This window comes from Oncorhynchus keta, chromosome 10 (assembly GCF_023373465.1).
Source record: "Oncorhynchus keta strain PuntledgeMale-10-30-2019 chromosome 10, Oket_V2, whole genome shotgun sequence".
Classification (NCBI taxonomy): Eukaryota; Metazoa; Chordata; class Actinopteri; order Salmoniformes; family Salmonidae; genus Oncorhynchus; species Oncorhynchus keta.
The window spans coordinates 24300968-24321664 of NC_068430.1; the positions used below are offsets into that span (position 1 = coordinate 24300968).

General features: G+C 43.2%; 1 protein-coding gene across 3 annotated transcripts in view; it reads right to left on the reverse strand.

Moving 5' to 3' along the window:
* The window catches only part of LOC118388421 (chemokine-like protein TAFA-1), a 233987-nt gene that overhangs the window by 14664 nt on the left and 198626 nt on the right, over positions 1-20697 (reverse strand). For all 3 annotated transcript variants that reach the window (XR_008144426.1, XR_008144425.1, XM_052526739.1), the window contains exon 3: positions 19364-19504. Coding sequence is in view for 1 of the 3 variants with exons in the window: in XM_052526739.1 (XP_052382699.1) it covers positions 19364-19504 (141 nt within the window). In the remaining 2 variants the exon portion in view is untranslated. The remainder of the gene's footprint in view (positions 1-19363; positions 19505-20697) is intronic.

A 20697-nucleotide genomic window follows, 5' to 3' on the forward strand; every position in this document is an offset into this window, starting at 1 on the left:
TACACACTGTAGCAATATACATATGGAGAGAGAACAGGCTGAACTGTAGCCTACTCTCTCATACACTGAGAAGAACAGACTCATACATTGACTGCATTGGCTTAATAGAGACTGGTCAGTGAAGTATTAGCAATCCCCAGGCTTACCATCCTCTGCTTTCTCTGAAGACAGCCAACCATCCTCTGAAGCTACCAGAGCTAGCAGAGCATTCACTTCCTCCACATACGAATCAAACACACGTTGACCTCTACGCTCCCCCATGGCTGTTCACAACATAGAGTAATTAATTACCACACTCTCATCCATCATGATCTCTCTCTTTCTCTCTCTCTCTCTCTCTCTCTCTCGGCTTCACTGAATATGCATCCCATCTTAATGACACAGCAATCCCATGTGTGATGGGAGGAAACATTATCTCACCTTGCAATCTATCACAGTCTTTCTGAGATGCTGTGATCTTTGTGTTTGTTTCCATGTTATTCTGTGATCTCTGATGTTGTTAAGTCTAGATTCCTGGATATTACAAAATGTCTACTGCATGGGTTGGTACTGGAGCCTGTTCTCTTTACTATTTATATATATATTAAACTGTTAATATTCATCTGTTGACCAGGCTATGTTAGAGCTGCAATCTGACATTGTTACTTTACAGAAAACCTTGGTTGATTTAAAACTTGTACTTAATGTGGGCTAGACTAAATACAGTTGAAGTCGAATGTTTACATAAACCTTAGCCAAATACATTTAAACTCAGTTTCACAATTCCTGACATTTAATCCTAGTAACAATTCCCTGTCTTAGTTTAGTTAGGATCACCACTTTATTTTAAGAATGTGAAATGTCAGAATAATAGTAGAGAGAATGAAATATTTCAGCTTTTATTTCTTTCATCATATTCCCAGTGGGTCAGAAGTTTACACTCAATTAGTATTTGGTAGCATTGCCTTTAAATTGTTTAATCTGGGTCAAACATTTCGGATAGCCTTCCAGAATATTCCCACAATAAGTTGGGTGAATTTTGGCCCATTCCTCCTGACAGAGCTGGTGTAACTGAGTTAGGTTTGTTGGCCTCCTTGCTCGCACACGCTTTTTCAGTTCTGCCCACAAATTGTCTATAGGATTGACGTCAGGGCTGTGTAATGGTAACTCCAATACCTTGACTTTGTTGTCCTTAAGCCATTTTGCCACAACTTTGGAAGTATGCTTGCTATCATTGTCAATTTGGAAGACCCATTTGCAACCAAGCTTTAACTTCCTGACTGATGTCTTGAGATGTTGCTTCAATGTATCCACATAATTGTCCTGCCTCATGATGCCATTGTAACGGTTTTCCTCCTCTTCTGACACAGAAAACAACTACCCACCAACACCAGCTGGGAACAGGCTACCTAAGTATGGTTCTCAATCAGAGACAACGATTGACAGCTGCCTCTGATTGGGACCCATACCAGGCCAAGCACATAGAACTATAACACACAGAACAAACATAGAATGCCCACCCCAACTCACGCCCTGACCAAACTAAAATAGAGACATAAAAAAGGAACTAAGGTCTAACGTGACAGCCATCTATTTTGTGAAGTGCACCAGTCCCTCCTGCAGCAAACCACCTCCACAGCATCTGCCACCCCCATTCTTCACGGTTGGGATGGTGTTCTTTGGCTTGCAAGCCTCCTCCTTATTCCTCCAAACATAACGATGGTCATTATGACCAAACAGTTCCATTTTTATTTCATCAGACAAGAGGACATTTCTCCAAAAAGTATGATTTTTGTCCCCATGTGCAGTTACAAACCATAGTTTGTCTTTTTTTAGCGTTTTTTGAGTAGTGGTTTCTTCCTTGCTGAGCGGCCTTTCAGGTTATGTCGAAATAGGACTCGTTTTACTGTGGATATAGATACCTTTGTACCTGTTTCCTCCAGCATCTTCACAAGGTCCTTTGCTGATGTTGTTCTGGGATTGATTTGCACTTTTTGCACCAAAGTAAAATCATCTCTAAAAGACAGAACGCGTCTCCTTCCTGAGCGGTATGACGGCTGCGTGGTCCCATGGTGTTTATACTTGCATACTATTGTTTATACAGATGAACGTGGTACCTTCAGGTGTTTGGAAATTGCTCCCAAGGATGAACCAGACTTGTGGAGGTCTATACCGAGGTCTATACCTTTTTATTGTGGAAGCCTTGGCTGATTTACTTTGATTTTCCCACGATGTCAAGCAAAGAGGCACTGAGTTTAAAGGTAGGCCTTCAAATACATCCACAGGTACACCTCCAATTGACTCAAATTATGTAAATTAGCCTATCAGAAGCTTCTAAAGCCATGACATAATTTTCTGGAATTTGCCAAGCTGTTTAAAGGCACAGTCAACTTAGTGTATGTAAACTTCTGACCCATTGGAATTGTGATACAGTGAGTTATAAGTGAAATAATCTGCCTGTAAACAATTGTTAGAAATATCACTTGTGTCATGCACAAAGTAGATGTCCTAACCGACTTGCCAAAACTATAGTTTGTAAACCATGTTTGGGATAGGGGGCAGCATTTTCACATTCGGATGAAAAGCGTGCCCAGAGTAAACTACCCGCTACTCAGGCCCAGAAGCTAATATATGCATAGATTTGGATAGAAAACACTCTGACGTTTCTAAAACTGTTTGAATGATGTCTGTGAGTATAACAGAACTCATATGGCAGGCGAAAATCTGAGAAAAATCCAATCCGGAAGTGGGAAATCTGAGGTTTGTAGTTTTTTAAGTAATTGCTTTTTTGAATATACAGTGTATATGGGGTGATATTGCACTTCCTCGGGCTTCCACTAGATGTCAACAGTCTTTAGAACCTTGTTTCAGGTTTCTACTGTGAAGGGGGAGAGAATAAGAGCTGTTTGACTAAGGGGTCTGGCAGAAGGCCATGAGCTGAGTCAGGCGCACGGCCATGAGAGTGAGCTGCATTTCCTTTTAATTTCTAAAGACAAAGGAATTGTCCGGTTGAAACATTATTGAAGATTTATGATAAAAACATCCTAAAGATTGATTCTATACATCGTTTGACATGTTTCTACGGACTGTAATAGAAAGTTTTTGACTTTTCGTCTGGACTTTCGTCTGGACTTGCCCGCACCTTGTGAATTTCGATTGGTGAACTAAACGCGCTAACATAAAGGAGGTATTTGGATATAAAGATGAACTTTATCGAACTTAACAAACATTTATTGTGGAACTGGGATTCCTGGGAGTGCATTCTGATGAAGATCATCAAAGGTAAGTGAATATTTATAACGCTATTTCTAACTTCTGTTGACTCCACAACATGGCGGGTATCTGTATGGTTTGGTTTTGGTCTCTGAGCGCTGTACTCAGATTATTGCATGGTGTGCTTTTTCCGTAAAGTTTTTTGAAATCTGACACAGAGGTTGCAGAAGTATATCTTCAATTCTATGCATATCACTTGTATCTTTTATCAAAAGTTTATGATGAGTATTTCTGTAAATTGATGTGGCTCTCTGCAAATACGCTGGATGTTTTCGAGGCACAACATTACATAACGCGCCAATGTAAACTGAGATTTTTGGATATAAATATAAACTTTATCGAACAAAACATACATGTATTGTGTAACACGAAGTCCTATGAGTGCCATCTGATGAAAATCATCAAAGGTTAGTGATTCATTTTATCTCTATTTCTGCTTTTTGTGGCTCCTCTCTTTGTCTGGAAAATGGCTGTATGTTTTTCTGTGACTTGGCGCTGACCTAGCATAATTGAATGTGTGCTTTCGCTGTAAAGCCTTTTTGATATCGGACATGATGGGTAGATTAACAAGAAGTTAAGCTTTAATTTGGTGTATTGCACTTGTGCATTTATGAAAGTTAAATATTTAAAACATATATTTTAGAATTTCGCGTTCTGCATTTCAGTGGATATTGGCTAGGGGTTCCGCTAGCCTTAAGAAGTTTTTTAACAAGAAATTTGTGGAGTGGTTGAGAAACTAGTTTTAATGACTCCAACCTAAGTTTATGTAAACTTCTGACTTCAACTGTGCATGTTGTTTTCTATTTCTCAGAAGAATGTTTGAGATGGACTACATATTTATTCATTGAATGGTTCTCTCATTGATCAGGCTCGCCTTCAAATATCTGGGCATTTGGATTGACAAAACATATGGAGCTCGTTAAAAATATCCCAATTTTTTTAAATAGATCTTGCCACTCCTTAAATAGCCAGAAAGCAGATTGTACAGTCAACTTTCCTGTCAGTTCTTGATTATTATATAAACCTTTGGATGCCGTCTACTATAGCGCCATTCGTTTTATCGCTGGTGACAGCTGTAATACTCACCACGGCATCCTGTCTCAAAAGGTTAGCTGGTCATCATTAAAGTCCCATAGATCAATTCATTTTCCCCTTTTTGATTGCAAAGCCCTACTACCATAACCTAACTTCATTGCTAACGTATAAAAGAATGAGCTACCAAACCCGCTCGCAGGATTGGTTTACTGTTGAGGTCCCTCTGGTCTCGACCAATTCCTCCTTTAGTTTCAGTGAATCACATTGTTGGAATAACTTACAAAATTCCTTGCATCTTAATTCCCTGGTGCCGCTACAGCAGTTTAGGACTCTGGTGTTGAATTAATTCATTGAGGAGTGCAGTTGTTTCAATTGATTGTAGTGGTTTATTTGTTGAAATTGTGGTGTTGAGGTTGTGCCTTGTGGTTATTTTTATTTTCTTGTTTTAATTGTAATGCAAATTGTTCTTCCTATTGTGAGAATACCATTGGGAACAAGACTCTGGTCCAAATTTCGCTACTCTGAATAAATACAAGTTCAGAAAATAATCTAATTAATTATTTTAGCCAGGACTAAGCAGGACAAGCACCATCGTAAAAAATGTAAAAGCCTGGTGCTTCAGGCTGATCATTTTCAACAATTGATACTCTGCCACTTCCTGTGCTGCAATGAACATGTTTTCCATTAAGCTACTTTTTTTGCTCTGACCAGAAACACCTGGAAACTTGTTTTTCATTATACGAGCAGCGAGAAGGATTTATATTGAACACTTTGAATGCAGAATCCTCTCTAAATTGAAAATGGTAAAGTAATACCTGCAAAGTAAGAATCAATCCTTTGGAATGGAAAAGAGAGAGAGACAGACGGAGAAAGGAGAGAGAGAGAGAGTGAGAGAGAGAGAGAGAGAGAGAGAGAGAGGGCAAGAGAGCTGAGATTAAAACGCTGCCTCACCAGAGGGGTTGAAAGATAAGCTGTAGTTTGCATGACAGCAAAATGGTATTTACTATACTCCACGCCACACTGACTTCTCCTTACACTGTGTGCTGCAAAATATGCACTGTCATTTCTATAGTGCCAGCCAATTGTATATGCCTGTCAAACATCTCTCAGGGACACTAACCCCTGACCACATTATAAGCAGCATATGGCTTTCTGTGCAAGGGAATTAAATAGTCCAGAGTATCATGTCTACAGCATTAATAATACAGACAATATGTACACTACATTACCAAAAGTATGTGGACATCTGCTTGTCAAACATCTCATTCCAAAATCATGGGCATTAATATGGAGTTGGTCCCCCCTTTGCTGCCATAACAGTCTCCACTCTTCTGGGAAGGTTTTCTGCCAGTTTTTGGAACATTGCTTCCATTCAGCCACAAGAGCATTAGTGAGGTCGGGCACTGATGTTGGGCAATTAGGCCAGGTTTGCAGTCGGCATTCCAATTCATCCCAAAGGTATCCGATGGGGTTGAGGTCAGGACTCTGTGGCCAGTCAAGTTCTTCCACACCAATCTCGACAAACCTTTTCTGTATGGACCTTGATTTGTGCACGGGGGCATTGTCATGCTGAAACAGCAAAGGGCATTCCCCAAACTGTTGCTACAAAGTTGGAAGCACAGAATCGTCTAGAATGTCATTGCATGTTGTAGCGTTAAGATGTCCCTTCACTGGAACTTAGGGGCCTAGCCCAATCCATGAAAAACAGCCCCAGACCATTATTCCTCATCCACCAAACTTTACAGTTGGCACTATTCATTCGGGGAGGTGGTGTTCTCCTGGCATCCGCCAAACCCAGATTCAGATTTGTTGGACTACCAGATGGTGAAGTGTGATTCATCACTCTAGATAATGCGTTTCCACTGCTCCAGAGTCCAAAGGCGGCAAGTTATTGTACTGACATTGCTTCCAAAGGCAGATTGGATCTCGGTAGTGAGTGTTGCAACGAAGGCAGACCATTTATACTCACTTCAACACTCGGTGGTGCCATTCTGTGAGCGTGTGTGGCCTACCACTTCACGGCTGAGCCGTTGTTGCTCCTAGACATTTCCACTTCACAATAACAGCACTTACAGTTGACCGGGGCAGATTTAGCAGGGCAGAAATTGGACGAACTGACTTGTTGGAAAGGTGGCATCCTATGTCAGTGCCATGTTGAAAGTCACAGAGCTCTTCAGTAAGGCCATTCTACTGCCAATGTTTGTCTATGGAGATTGCATGTATGTGTGCTTGATTCCCCCCCCTTTATCAAAAGGTGTGGCTGAAATAGCCAAATCTACTAATTTGAAGGGGTGTCCACATTCTTTTGCATATATAGTGTAAATTGGTAAGACAGTGGCAAACAGCAGCAGACTTCCTCATCTCAATCATAAGATCATCATCGTAAAAAGCCAAACTGACACCCCAACTTAAATAGCAGGCCTTAACTTGGTAGCCCTTTCTGTGTGATCCAGTACATGTAGGGAGTCAGAGATCAGGGGCTAAAGGAGAGACTCAGGGTTAATGTAGATCTCCAGATCGTCTGAATCCAGGCCAGGATATCTCTTTCTCAGTGACCTTAGCTGCTGGGAAAGTGCCATTCTATGGGCTAGGATCCATTCCTCACTCCCCAGTGGCCCATTCCACCCCTACTGTACTTCCCCTTTCCCCTCTCCCACCACCAAGACAAAAGTCACAACCACAACTCCTCCTGTTTCCTCCTCTCCCGAACAGTATGAAGGGGATGTGGATTACCAGAGCAGGACTGGTCATCACAAACATGGTCTGTCTGTCTGTCCGACCGTCTGTCTGTCAAACTATTGGCAGAACCATGATTGATAAAGTACTGTATGACAGATTTCTCATATGTTAATTCCACCTTTACCTGTAGAGGTTAACCTCATGGAGATAACAAATAATTTTCTAGTGAGTTGTGGTACAGACGAATTAGCACGGCCAACAGTATTACATGTCATTACAAACACTAATCTTTCCCTTGTCACTCAACAATCATCCTGTCACGAGGTTTGACATTAACGTTGATGGACAAACACATGAAAGTGGGGTCTGGAATCGATTGAAAATATGACATGACAGACCTTGTGAATATTATGGTCCGCTGTAGCTCAGTTGGTATAGCATAGTGCTTGCACCACCAAGGTTGTGGGCTCAATTCCTGGGGCCAACCATATGTGAAATGTATGTATGTGTGACTCTTAGTCACTTTGGAGAGAAGCCTTGGCTGAATGGCTTATATTATTTGTCCGTCAAATACACAGTGGGGTAGTTACAGTGTATGATAGATACATTGACCCAGACATGTCTGCCAGGTAACACAATGTTTGAACACCTTGACAGATGAGAGTCTGTCAAGGTGTTCAAAGAGACATGCCCTTGTTATACAGACACATGTCTGACAGTTCAATGAATAGCAAATGGTTTTTAACATCAGAACAAGCCTTAGAATGGTTGACTGGACTTAAAACTTGTTAGGGACTAGCTCCCTCTGCGGGGATCAAGTCAGCGGAAATTTCAAGAGCGCCACGTATAGTTTTTGATAAAACTCAAACTTTCATTAAAACACACATTCAAGGTACTGAATTAAAGCTACACTCGTTGTGAATCTATCCACCAAGTCAGATTTGTAAAATGCTTTTCGGAGAAAGCATGAGAAGTTATTATCTGATAGCATGCACCCCCAAAGTACTGCAACGTCACCTAAAACGACAGATTTTGCGGTAGCCGGCGCTAACCAAAACGCAGAAATAAAATATAAAACATTCATTACCTTTAGCGAGCTTCTTTCTTGGCACTCCTAGATGTCCCATAAACATCACTATTGGGTCTTTTTTTCGATTAAATCGGTCCATATATAGCCTAGATATCGATCTATGAAGACTGTGTAATCAAGGACAAAACTGAGTTTGATAACGCAACGTAATTTTTTAAAATTAAAAAAGTCGACGATAAACTTTCACAAAACACTTCGAAATACTTTTGTAATGCAACTTTAGGTATTAGTAAATGTTAATAATCTATCAAAATGATCACGGGGCGATGTATATTCAATAGCTCCACGTCCTGATATCATGTCCAAATATTTCTCAACCAAAACATCCTGTCGGAGACCGGAAGAAATGTGCTGCCTCGTGTCCGTTTGACCAAGAAACAAATCCTAGGCAAATGACAAGACTGTTGACATCGTGTGGAAGCTGTAGGTATTGCAACCTCGGCCCCATTTAATGTGGTTCCCATTCAACAATAGGTTCAAGTGGCGCATGGATATATTTTCCCGTTTTCAGTGATCAGATTTTCCTGCGCTTTTCGATGAAACGCATGTTCTGTTATAGTCACAGCCGTGATTTAACCAGTTTTAGAAATGTCAGAGTGTTTTCTATCCACACATACTAATCATATGCATATACTATATTCCTGGCATGAGAAGCAGGACACTGAAATGTTGCGCGATTTTTAACAAAAAGCTGAGAAAATGCTCATGATCCATAAAAGGTTTTAAATTAGTCAAGGCAAAATGGATGGTTTTCCAATAGCTTCGGTGTCCCTCAGTGTCTTTCTCCTACGCCACTCAAAACAATCGCCTTGGGTCGGGATCAAGAGTGGAAAGCAATTAGGGTTTACATTTTCATGCTTTTCTGCAGGTGTTAATTTACAGTTTGGGGGCATGGATAAATGGCCCACACTGGATAACAGTGAACTGTCCCTACCTTCCTCTGCTTCTCTCTATTACCCCTCTGTCCTTCCGTGCCCCTCTGTCTGGCACCATGTCCCTCCAGCCTCTTATAGCCAGCAACACTCTCCCACTCTCCAATCAGTCTACCTCAGTCAGAGTCTGTCTCTGACCCATCAATCACATATGTCCATATTAATCAGTCATGAGTCCTCTCTCACCTGACCAGTAACAAAACCAACAAACTGGGCAAACTAAGCTAAGAACACAGGGACTAAACACCTCCCTGGATCCAGGACTGCAACTGGATCCAGGACTTCATGAAGGGTCGCCCCCAGGTGGTAAGGGTAGGCAACAACACATCTGCCACGCTGATCCTCAACACTGGGGCCCCTCAGGGGTGCATGCTTAGTCCCCTCCTGTACCCAATTTGTAAGTCGCTCTGGATAAGAGCGTCTGCTAAATGACTTAAATGTAAATGTAAATGTACTCCTTGTTCACCCACTCCAACACCATCATTAAGTTTGCTGACGACACAACAGTGGTAGCCTAATCACCGACAGCAATGAGACAGCCTATAGGGAGGAGGTCACAGACCTTGCAGTGTGGTACAAGGACAACAACTTCTCCCTCAATGTGAGGAAGACAAAGGAGCGAATTGTGGACTACAGGAAAAGGAGGGCCGAATAGGCCCCCATTAACATTGACAGGGCTTTAGTGGAGCTGGTTGTGAGTTTCAAGTTCCTCGGTGTCCACATCACCAACAAGACAGTTGTGAAGAGGGCACGACAACGCCTTTTCCCCCTCAGGAGACTGAAAAGATTTGCGTCTCCAAATCCTCAAAAAGTTCTACAGCTGCACCATTGAGATCATCCTGACCGGTTGCATCACCGCCTGGTATAGCAACTGCTCAGCATCCGGTCGTAAGGCGCTACAGAGGGTGGTCCGTTACGGCCCAGCACATCACTGCGGCCAAGCTTCCTGTCTCGTTATTGTTATTAAATTGTGTAACTTTTTGTTTGATTTTTTACTTTATTTAGTAAATTATTATTATTATTATTATTATTTCTTGAACTACATTGTTGGTTAAGGGCTTGTAAGTAAGCATTTCACGGTAAGGTCTACAACTGTTGTATTCGGCACAAGTGACAAATCAAATTTGATTTGATTTGATGAGCTGATTGATCTAATGAAGAGGCTCGGTCAGTCCTTACACAGTGAGATGAGCCTGGCTGTAAATCCCAGGGAGACTGGCCAGTGTGTAATGGCAGTAATAAGGCTGGAGAAGGCCAATAGAGCTGGGATAATAACGCCAGTGTGTAATTATGGAGGGGCCGAGACAGAGACCTCAGATCTGAGGTCGGATTCACAGGCCATTATTCTATATTAATCGTTGCTCTTCACAGTACCAGATTGGCTCTTGATTAGCGAGCTATTCAGACACTATCGTTTGGCATCTCAATCATTACATTTCCAACATGTTACAATCGTAATGACCACCTTTGGACCACAGCCTGTATTTGTGGAACGCAACAAGTGTGTATTTGTGCGTGTACTGTGTCTTGGAGTGTTTCTAAGAGTTATTCGTCTTGAAGTGTGCTCGAGTGGTTGTTGGAAAACTGTATTTCTTCTGATGAAAGAGTCTTTGAATTGTCCATTACTTGTCAATTCTAACAATGGCGCTTGCAAAAAAAGAATGTTGAGAATGGATAGAACTAGTCATTGTGGAAGTGTGAGTGGTGCAGAACACATAAAGAATAGCTCTGACTGTCTGAATGACTCCTGCCCCTGGTGAGGAACACGTCAGTTGAAAGGTCAAGAGTCTAATGATGTCTTCTATGGTGAAAGATGCGACAAAGTTAGAGGAAGTTAGCTACTGTATCGGGTTCTGGTCTATAATTTCAAATTTAACAAAAAAAAACATCCTCTGACTCATATGCAGTCTTTAGTGTTTGTTTCGATTTGAACTCTGCTCATGTCGGGCGGTCATGCAGCGAGAAAGGAGGCATTTTGGGGGGATGCTACAGCACTGTGCTCCTGACCTTACCCTGGGGCTGTATCAGCACCAGGTTCAGGCCTTGCAGGTTTGCACCTTCACAGGTGGGTATATCCAGTGCTTCAGAAAGTATTCACACATCTTGACTTTTTCCACATTTAGTTTTGTTACAAAGTGGGATTTAATTGACATTTTTTTGTAAATGGTCTACAAAAAAATACTATAATGTCAAAGTGGAAGAATTATATATGTATTGTATTCATGATTTTATATACAGTGCATTCGAAGGTATTCAGATCCGATGACGTTTTCCACATTTCTTTACATTACATCCTTATTCTAAAATGGATAAAATTGTTTTTCCCCTCATCAATCTACACACAATACCCCATAATGACAAAACACAAACATTTTTTCCCCCTCTATCCTTGCTAGTCTCCCAATCCCTTCCACTGAAAAACATATCCACAGCATGATGCTGCCAACACCATTGTTCAGGTTAGGGATGGTGCCAGGTTTCCTCCAAATGTGACGCTTGGCATTCAGGCCAAAGAATTCAATCTTGGTTTAAAAAACAGAGAATCTTGTTTCTTTAGGTGCCTTTTGGCAAACTCCAAGTGGGCTGTCATGTGCCCTTTACTGAGAAGTGGCTCTATGATAAAGGCCTGATTGGTGGTGTGCTGCAGTGATGGTTGTCCTTCTGGAAGGTTCTCCCATCTCCACAGAGGAAGCTCTGTCAGAGTGGCGATTGGGTTCTTGGTCACCTCCCTGACCAAAGCCCTTCTCCACCGATTGCTCAGTTTGGCCAGGTGGCCAGCTCTAGGAAGAGTCTTGGTGGTTCCAAACTTGGGGATCTTCAATGCTGCAGAAATATTTTGGTACCCTTCCCGAGTTCTGTGCCTCGACACAATGCTGACTCGGAGCTCTACGAACAATTATTTTGACCTCATGGCTTGGACTTTGCTCAGACATGCACTGTCAACTGTGGGACCTTATATAGACAGTTGTGTTCCAAATCATGTCCAATCAATTGAATTTACCACAGGTGAACTCCAATCAAGTTGTAGAAACATCTCAAGGGTGACCAATGGAAACAAGATACACCTGAGCTCAATTTCGAGTCTCATAGCAAATGGTCTGAATATTTATGGAAATAAGGTATTTCTGTCTTTTATTTTTAATACATTGGCAAACATTTCTGAAAACCTGCTTTCATTTTGTCATAATGGGATATTGTGTGTAGATTGATGAGAATAAAAAAAACAATAATACATTTTAGCTGTAACGTAAAAAATGTGAAAAAAGTAAAGGGGTCTGAATACTCTCGGAATTTCCATAGATATATATATAACAGTGCATGTCTGAGCAAAAACCAAGCCATGAGGTCGAAAGATTTGTCCGTAGAGCTCCGAAACAGGATTGTGTTGAGGCACAGAACTCCTGATTAGATAAGTATTCAACCCCCTGAGTCAATGTTATAATAACCTTTGGCAGTGATTAGTCTTTTGTGGTAAGTCTATAAACACCTGGATTTGCCCCTGATTCTTTTTAAACTCTTCAAGCTCTGTCAAGTTGGTTGTTGATCATTGTTAGACAGCCATTTTCAATACAATTTAAGTCAAAACTGTAACAAAGCCACTCCAACTATTCTGTACAGGCTTCTTTCTTTTCACTCTGTCATTTAGGTTAGTATTGTGGAGTAACTACAAAAATCACTACTTGACTGATGGACCTTAAAGATAATTGTATGTGTGGGGTATAGAGATGGGCTAGTCATTCAAAAATCATGTTAACCACTGTTATTGCACACAGAGTGAGGCCATGCAACTTGTGTGTGACTTGTTAAGCACATTTTTACTCCTGAACATATTTTGGGTTACCATAACAAAGGGGTTGAATACTTACTTATTGACTCAAGTGATTTCAGCATTTAATGTTTAATTAATTTGTAAAACATTCAAAATGCTAAATTACAGTTTGACATTATGGGGTATTGTGTGTCGATCAGTGAAATACAATTTCCATTTTGTCCATTTTAAATTCAGGCTGTAAAACAACAAATTGTGAAAAAGTCAAGGGGTGAGAATACTTTCTCAAAGCAAGAAGTCGGTGAACCATACTGGGACGGACAGAGGTCTTCCAATAAGTGGATTTTATGTTCATTTTGTGTGACTTTCTTTAGATGTCATAGGATTTAGACTTTGCACTGTCAACTTTGAGGCAAGGTAATCATGGAAAGCCAGGCCCGCTTTAATTCATCCACACAGACACACAGCCAGCATAAGTGTTATAGAAAAAGACCAGCTGTTTTAAATGCAACGTGACTGATTTATTCCTGCACTTCAGGATGGTACTACTGCATTGTATTTTGAAATATGTAGCATGTCACATCTCCAGATATAATTAGGAGTTTTCTTTTTGAAACATAGATATTACTAATCATGGCAATGGCCTTGCGTACAGTATGTATGGAAAGACAATGTCTTTTGAAGAGCCTCATCAAACTACCCTGTTTATTCCGAGTGCTTTGATATCCTGTAGCTGGCTTCATTCAGATGGTTCCTTTGATCAGCAGAGTGTGTGGATGATCAGGTATCTCTTTCTACCCTTGAAGAAGCTCGCGTTCATGTGTGCTTTCCCCCCGTACTTTTCTCAAATGTACCATGTCAACCTGTCATGCTCAGCAATACCCGCCCGCAGCCAAACAGGAGAGTTCATTCCCCATCAGTGGCTAGCACCACGCTTAGTATGCTCAAGAGGGAAAATAAATGTGTGTGTGATGCATGTGTGTATGAGAGAACGTGTGTGTGTGTTTTGCTTATGTTAAGAGATCATCACTGATAGACACACACCTACTATGTATATTCTATGTGGCAGAGGGGGTGCAAACAGCCTTTGTCTGTGTGTGTGTGTGTGTGTGTGTGTGTGTGTGTGTGTGTGTGTGTGTGTGTGTGTGTGTGTGTGTGTGTGTGTGTGTGTGTGTGTGTGTGTGTGTGTGTGTGTGTGTGTGTGTGTGTGTGTGTGTGTGTGTGTGTGTGTGTGTGTGCGCCTGCTGTTACGCTGGTATAAACAATTCGGGTGAGACAGGAATTCGTAATAGTGGTTTTTATTGACCTAAATTAGGGCCTGAATTGTAAAGGCACAGGGACGAAGCCCAAACAAACACGTAACAAAACACAGGGTAGAAACCCAAAACAAAAGAGCAAGGAGTACCTCAAATAAATAACACAAGCACACAATGATTAACCCACGGAACGAGACCCGTAATCATCTGAGCAATCCACAATGACACGAAAGCCAAAAGACACAGGGCAACGACACCGGCCTCGAGGACAATCACAGGAACGCAGTGCGTGTCGATCAAGACCAGATGCAGCTGCCGAAGTTGCATCGCCGTTGGAAGAACCAGTAGCAGTGGCGACGGACCGGTTGTGGCGGTGGCGGACGGGCCAGTTGTAGCTGCTGAAGAGGCGTTTGTCGGACAGACCCGTTGTGGTGACGTCGGACGACCCAGTTGCAGCTGCCGAAGTTGTGGCGGGGGCCTGGACGGACCAGTCACAGCGTCGTTGGACGGGCCATTCCCTCTTTCTCCCTTAACGGTATACAAAACAGAGGGTAGAAACCCAAACAAAAGAGCGAGGAGTACCCCAAATAAATAACACGCTCACAGCGTTTAACCCACGGGACGAGACCCGCAATCATCTGCTCAATCCACAATGGCACGAAAGCCAAAACACACAGCACAGGTACTCACACGCCCCAACAGAAATTGTAACAATAATGGACAGTCCAATGGAAACCAAAGGGCACACTTATACAACTACTAATCATTGGGAATAGGGGACAGGTGTGGGCCATTAAAGTTCCAGAGGGATCCATGACACGTGTGTGCAGAAAGTGTGTGTACAGTACTTGTGCTCTTGCATTTCTCAGAGCAGGATAAAGGCAGCGGTGCAGTGACAGCATCTAATCTGAGCGTATTTGATTGGCCTAGCTTGGGCTGTGAGAAATAAGCCGCAGCGTTTGACTTGTTAAAAGGGATGTTCCTAACTAAGAGTCTTGTTGGCCCTGACATAACTGGGACGTAGTTCTCTTTGTCAATGCTAATAATCAATTCACATGCTGGGAAAAAGCTGACAGCACTCCCCCACTGACTGTGTTTGGTGCCAGCCTCCAACACAAGCACCACATTCCCATGCATTAATACATAACCCAATCAGTTACCAATCCCAGAGGAAGCATCACACACAGATACTGATCCATAATATCTACAAAGGAGTAAACATTACATATAAAACAATGTCATTGGATCTGTTTTATCTTCATGCAGTCCCTTTTCTCTGTTAAGGGGTTTAATGGTTGATTGTTTGATGCTGATGACAGTTAACACACCCAGGATTCTGTCTGAAAGACTTTATCCGATGAAAGAAGGGTACGACTTGCAACTTATACATTACAGGACTTGGTGCATGTGAAGGGAAGCTTAGTGTGTGTGTGTGTGTGTGTGTGTGTGTGTGTGTGTGTGTGTGTGTGTGTGTGTGTGTGTGTGTGTGTGTGTGTGTGTGTGTGTGTGTGTGTGTGTGTGTGTGTGTGTGTGTGTGTGTGTGTGTGTGTGTGTGTGTGTGTGTGTATGTGTATGGAATAGTCACAGCAGGTATCCCCTTGAGGGTGAAATGAGCCAGCCTGGGTGGTAGCATCATTTCTCATCACAGATTAAGCATTAATAACGAGAGACCTGGGGATGAGTTCAATCTTTTTAGCCAGGCTAGTGCTCCCCTTCACACCACTGAGGGGACAGTCACAGAACACTGACTATAAACCCTCACCCTCACAGAGTTGAACAGGGGCCCACAGAACCACACAAACAACAGACAACTCTCTCGCTTTCTCACTCTCTCTCTCGCTCTCTTTCTCTCTCTCTCTCTGTCTCTCTCTCTCTGTGTGTGTGCCTCTCTCTCTCTGTGGTGCTCACTGCTGGAACATTGCTGCTCAGTGACTTGTCATTTCCATTTCATCCCCACTCTCTTTATAATAGGTTGCTAATCAATACAGTAACAGGTACAGGGATTATTCCCTCACTGCAGGACCCAGGAGCACAGAGGCATGAAGTGTGAACAGCCCTCCCTCCCTCTCCCAGCCCTCCCTCCCTCCCTCCCTCCCTCCCTCCCTCCCTCCCTCCCTCCCTCCCCCTCCCCCTCCCTCCCTCCCTCCCTCCCTCCCTCCCTCCCTCCTCTCCATCCTGTCCTATCTATTCATTCTCCCTTCCCCACCACCTCACTTCCCATCCTCTCCATCCTCTCCATCCTCTCTGATCTATTCATTCTCCCTTCCCCACCACCTCACTCCCCATCCTCTCCATCCTCTCCTATCTATTCATTCTCCCTTCCCCACCACCTCACTCTCCATCCCCTCCATCCTCTCCTATCTATTCATTCTCCCTTCCCCACCACCTCACTCTCCATCCTCTCCATCCTCTCCTATCTATTCATTCTCCCTTCCTCACCACCTCACTCTCCATCCTCTCCTATCTATTCATTCTCCCTTCCCCACCACCTCACTCCCCATCCTCTACATCCTATCCTATCTATTCATTCTCCCTTCCCCACCACCTCACTCTCCATCCTCTCCATCCTCTCCTATCTATTCATTCTCCCTTCCCCACCACCTCACTCCCCATCCTCTCCAATTTATTCATTCTCCCTTCCCCACCACCTCACTCTCCATCCTCTCCATCCTCTCCTATCTATTCATTCTCCCTTCCCCACCACCTCACTCTCCATCCTCTCCATCCTCTCCTATCTATTCATTCTCCCTTCCCCACCACCTCACTCCCCATCCTCTCCATCCTCTCCATCCTCACCTATCTATTCATTCTCCCTTCCCCACCACCTCACTTCCCATCCTCTCCATCCTCTCCTATCTATTCATTCTCCCTTCCCCACCACCTCACTCTCCATCCTCTCCTATCTATTCATTCTCCCTTCCTCACCACCTCACTCTCCATCCTCACCTATCTATTCATTCTCCCTTCCCCACCACCTCACTTCCCATCCTCTCCATCCTCTCCTATCTATTAATTCTCCCTTCCCCACCACCTCACTCTCCATCCTCTCCTATCTATTAATTCTCCCTTCCTCACCACCTCACTCTCCATCCTCTCCTATCTATACATTCTCCCTTCCCCACCACCTCACTCCCCATCCTCTCCTATCTATTCATTCTCCCTTCCCCACCACCTCAATCTCCATCCTCTCCTATCTATTCATTCTCCCTTCCTCACCACCTCACTCTCCATCCTCTCCATCCTCTCCTATCTATTCATTCTCCCTTCCTCACCACCACACTCTCCATCCTCTCCAATCTATTCATTCTCCCTTCCCCACCACCTCACTCCCCATCCTCTCCATCCTCTCCATCCTCTCCATCCTCTCCATCCTCTCCATCCTCTCCATCCTCTCCATCCTCCCCATCCTCTCCATCCTCTCCATCCTCTCCATCCTCTCCATCCTCTCCATCCTCTCCAATCTATTCATTCTCCCTTCCCCACCACCCCACTCTCCATCCTCTCCATCCTCTCCTATCTATTCATTCTCCCTTCCCCACCACCTCACTCCCCATCCTCTCCATCCTCTCCTATCTATTCATTCTCCCTTCCCCACCACCTCACTCTCCATCCTCTCCTATCTATTCATTCTCCCTTCCTCACCACCTCACTCTCCATCCTCTCCTATCTATTCATTCTCCCTTCCTCACCACCTCACTCTCCATCCTCTCCAATCTATTCATTCTCCCTTCCCCACCACCTCACTCCCCATCCTCTCCATCCTCTCCATCCTCTCCATCCTCTCCTATCTATTCATTCTCCCTTCCCCGCCACCCCACTCTCCATCCTCTCCATCCTCTCCTATCTATTCATTCTCCCTTCCCCACCACCTCACTCTCCATCCCCTCCATCCTCTCCTATCTATTCATTCTCCCTTCCCCACCACCTCACTCCCCATCCTCTCCATCCTCTCCATCCTCTCCTATCTATTAATTCTCCCTTCGGCACCACCTCACTCTCCATCCTCTCCTATCTATTCATTCTCCCTTCCTCACCACCTCACTCTCCATCCTCTCCTATCTATTCATTCTCCCTTTCCCACCACCTCACTCCCCATCCTCTCCATCCTCTCCAATCTATTCATTCTCCCTTCCCCACCACCTCACTCTCCATCCTCTCCATCCTCTCCTATCTGGATCCTATCAACTGATCACATCAAGGCAGTGTAAATATAGAAATCAGTTTCTGTTATGTGGAGGCCATGTTTAGTTAACATACACAAACAATTGTCCAGAGGGCCATGGTTAAAACATGTTGTCATGGTAGAGTGGAGGAGACATTGTTTGGTTGGCTGTCTAGTCTGTGTGGGGACAAAACTGTCTGCTGGAAGAACTGCAGTGCTGTTTTCAAGGTTAGAACTCTTTAAATGTTTCTTTCAGAGGGTTTTCCCCTTTGTGAAATGCACTGAGCATGCTTTCTTAAGTAGGGTGAGTCCACCAAGTTCGGAGTCCTTAGCCTTAAAGGTTTATGCAGTTGGTTTGAGGATGAAATCGCTAAGTTTTGTGTCTCAAGACTCATATCTAATTCATATTCCAGAACTGATCAAGATGGAGCAAGCCAAGGGATTGAACAGGGCAGCCGTGCGCATCGTCATTGCAATGCCTTTCATAATGAAGATGTCTCGGTGTCGATCCTTTGTGAGGCCAGCCTAGATGACTTTCATCTTTGAGGAGTTTGAGGTGAAACAATAAAGAGGGCATCAGGATACATGAGTTCTGAAGGTGTGAAGGAGCTAGGCTCTCTGAGCTGTTCTATCCCACTGTGCTTGTGACTGCCTGTGTTCTCCATTCCCCTGTAACTGTGTTGATTATTTTCCTCAGTTAGGCGTTTCAGGTGTGTCAGCCCAGGGATTGCCAGAGTTGTGTTTTTCATTTATTAATTTATGAACCTAAGCTGCCTTGGGCCATGCAATGTGAAACATGGGCCATTCCCAGGTGCTCAACAGTGCACCTGAGGTATTGATTGTCTCCCTTTGCAGCGCTTACCCAGGTTCAACTTAGTCTTCAACTAAGAGTGCTTAATTATCTTAAATGACTTCACTAAGACAGAAGAGAGTCATGCAGGAATGAGCCGCATTAGGAGGAAAAGAGATTAAAGACCTCAGCATGTGGCTGTCTCTCTCAAACGTAATGTTAGAATTACAATGTTATAAACTACTGTAAAAAAGTACCTCTAAACTACATTTCTTTTTACAATAAAACATCTGACGACTAAGCCAATGATGGATACAACACATATGACATACAGTATGTAGTAAAACAAAACATATGTGTTGATGAAAGTAAATAACATACTATGAACATGTCCTTACCGTCCACACAAGAGGGTTTGTTGCGTGTCGTCCCGGCCACTTTCCCCGGTAGACAGGAGCACTTGACGGTCTGGGAGCGCTCCTCGATACGGTTCTTATTACAGCACCGGTGGGCTGCGATCACCTCACACGTCCCTCCTTCTGAGGACACACACACAGGGACAGACTGGTTAGCCTTCCACAGGGGAGCTGAGGAGTTTGATTGTGTCAGGTATACTCCCTCTCTGGCCTCTAGGTCACCACACTGCTGATTATTACGCACACTTGTCACCATTGTCACGCGCACCAGCGCTTATTGTCACTCACCTGGACTCCATCACCTCCTTGATTACCTGCCCTATTTATGTCCCTCCCTTTGGTTCCCTCCCCAGGCGTTATGGTTTCTGTATCTGTTTCATGTCGGTGCGCTGTTCGTGTTTCTTGTTTTGTTCATGTTGGTTTATTTATTAAATGTATTCACTCCCTGAACTTGCTTCCCGACTCTCAGCGTACATGGTTACAGATTGGATAATTACCGTGGAGCATACAGTAGAGTAGGATTCATGTTGGATTATAAATTGGTATATGCGGAGGGTAGAAAATGGTACGCCAGAAATCAAATAAATCCCAGCTGTGAATAAAAAATAATAATAAATCATCTACAACGGACTATAAAAAAACACATTGTGCTAAATAAGACCACTGTGCTTCTTTTAATTTGCTTCTACTGTATGGTTATAAATATTATCTTAAAAAATGATGAGGTTAAAAACATTTGTTGTTTTTAACATCCTGAACTTTAATCATTAGTTCATATCATCATATACTGCATGCAAATGTTAAAAACCCTGCTGAAAATAAAATCAATTCACATCATTATAAACGTAAGTCACACAACATGCAATTACTATGTTATCCTTTTCACCACAGCATGCGTTGCAAATTGCCCCTAGAGGCATTTAGATGATTCTAATTTGACTCTCAGAGTTCCTCACTCCATACAAATCACTCCCTGATGATGAGGAAATGATGCTCTGATCTCACATTAATGTGGCTGTCTTTGCATCCCTGAGATCCTGCATATGATATTCATATGTTCCAGTAGGTGAGAAATGCTCCTGGGGTTCTGGAGTGAAGGCCTGGAGATACAGAGCAATTACGCTCCTCTTATTATGACTACACACATCAGTTCTTAACCAGGCCGACTGGCTTAAACCAGCCTCCATTCACTCCACTCACAATGGTTCTCCTGCAGAGGTGATATCATTCACAACAACTGCAGCACAATGGACCTTGTTCTGACAAAAGACAGTGTCAGACAAATTCAGAGAGAGAAGAGGAGAAACCCGCCAATG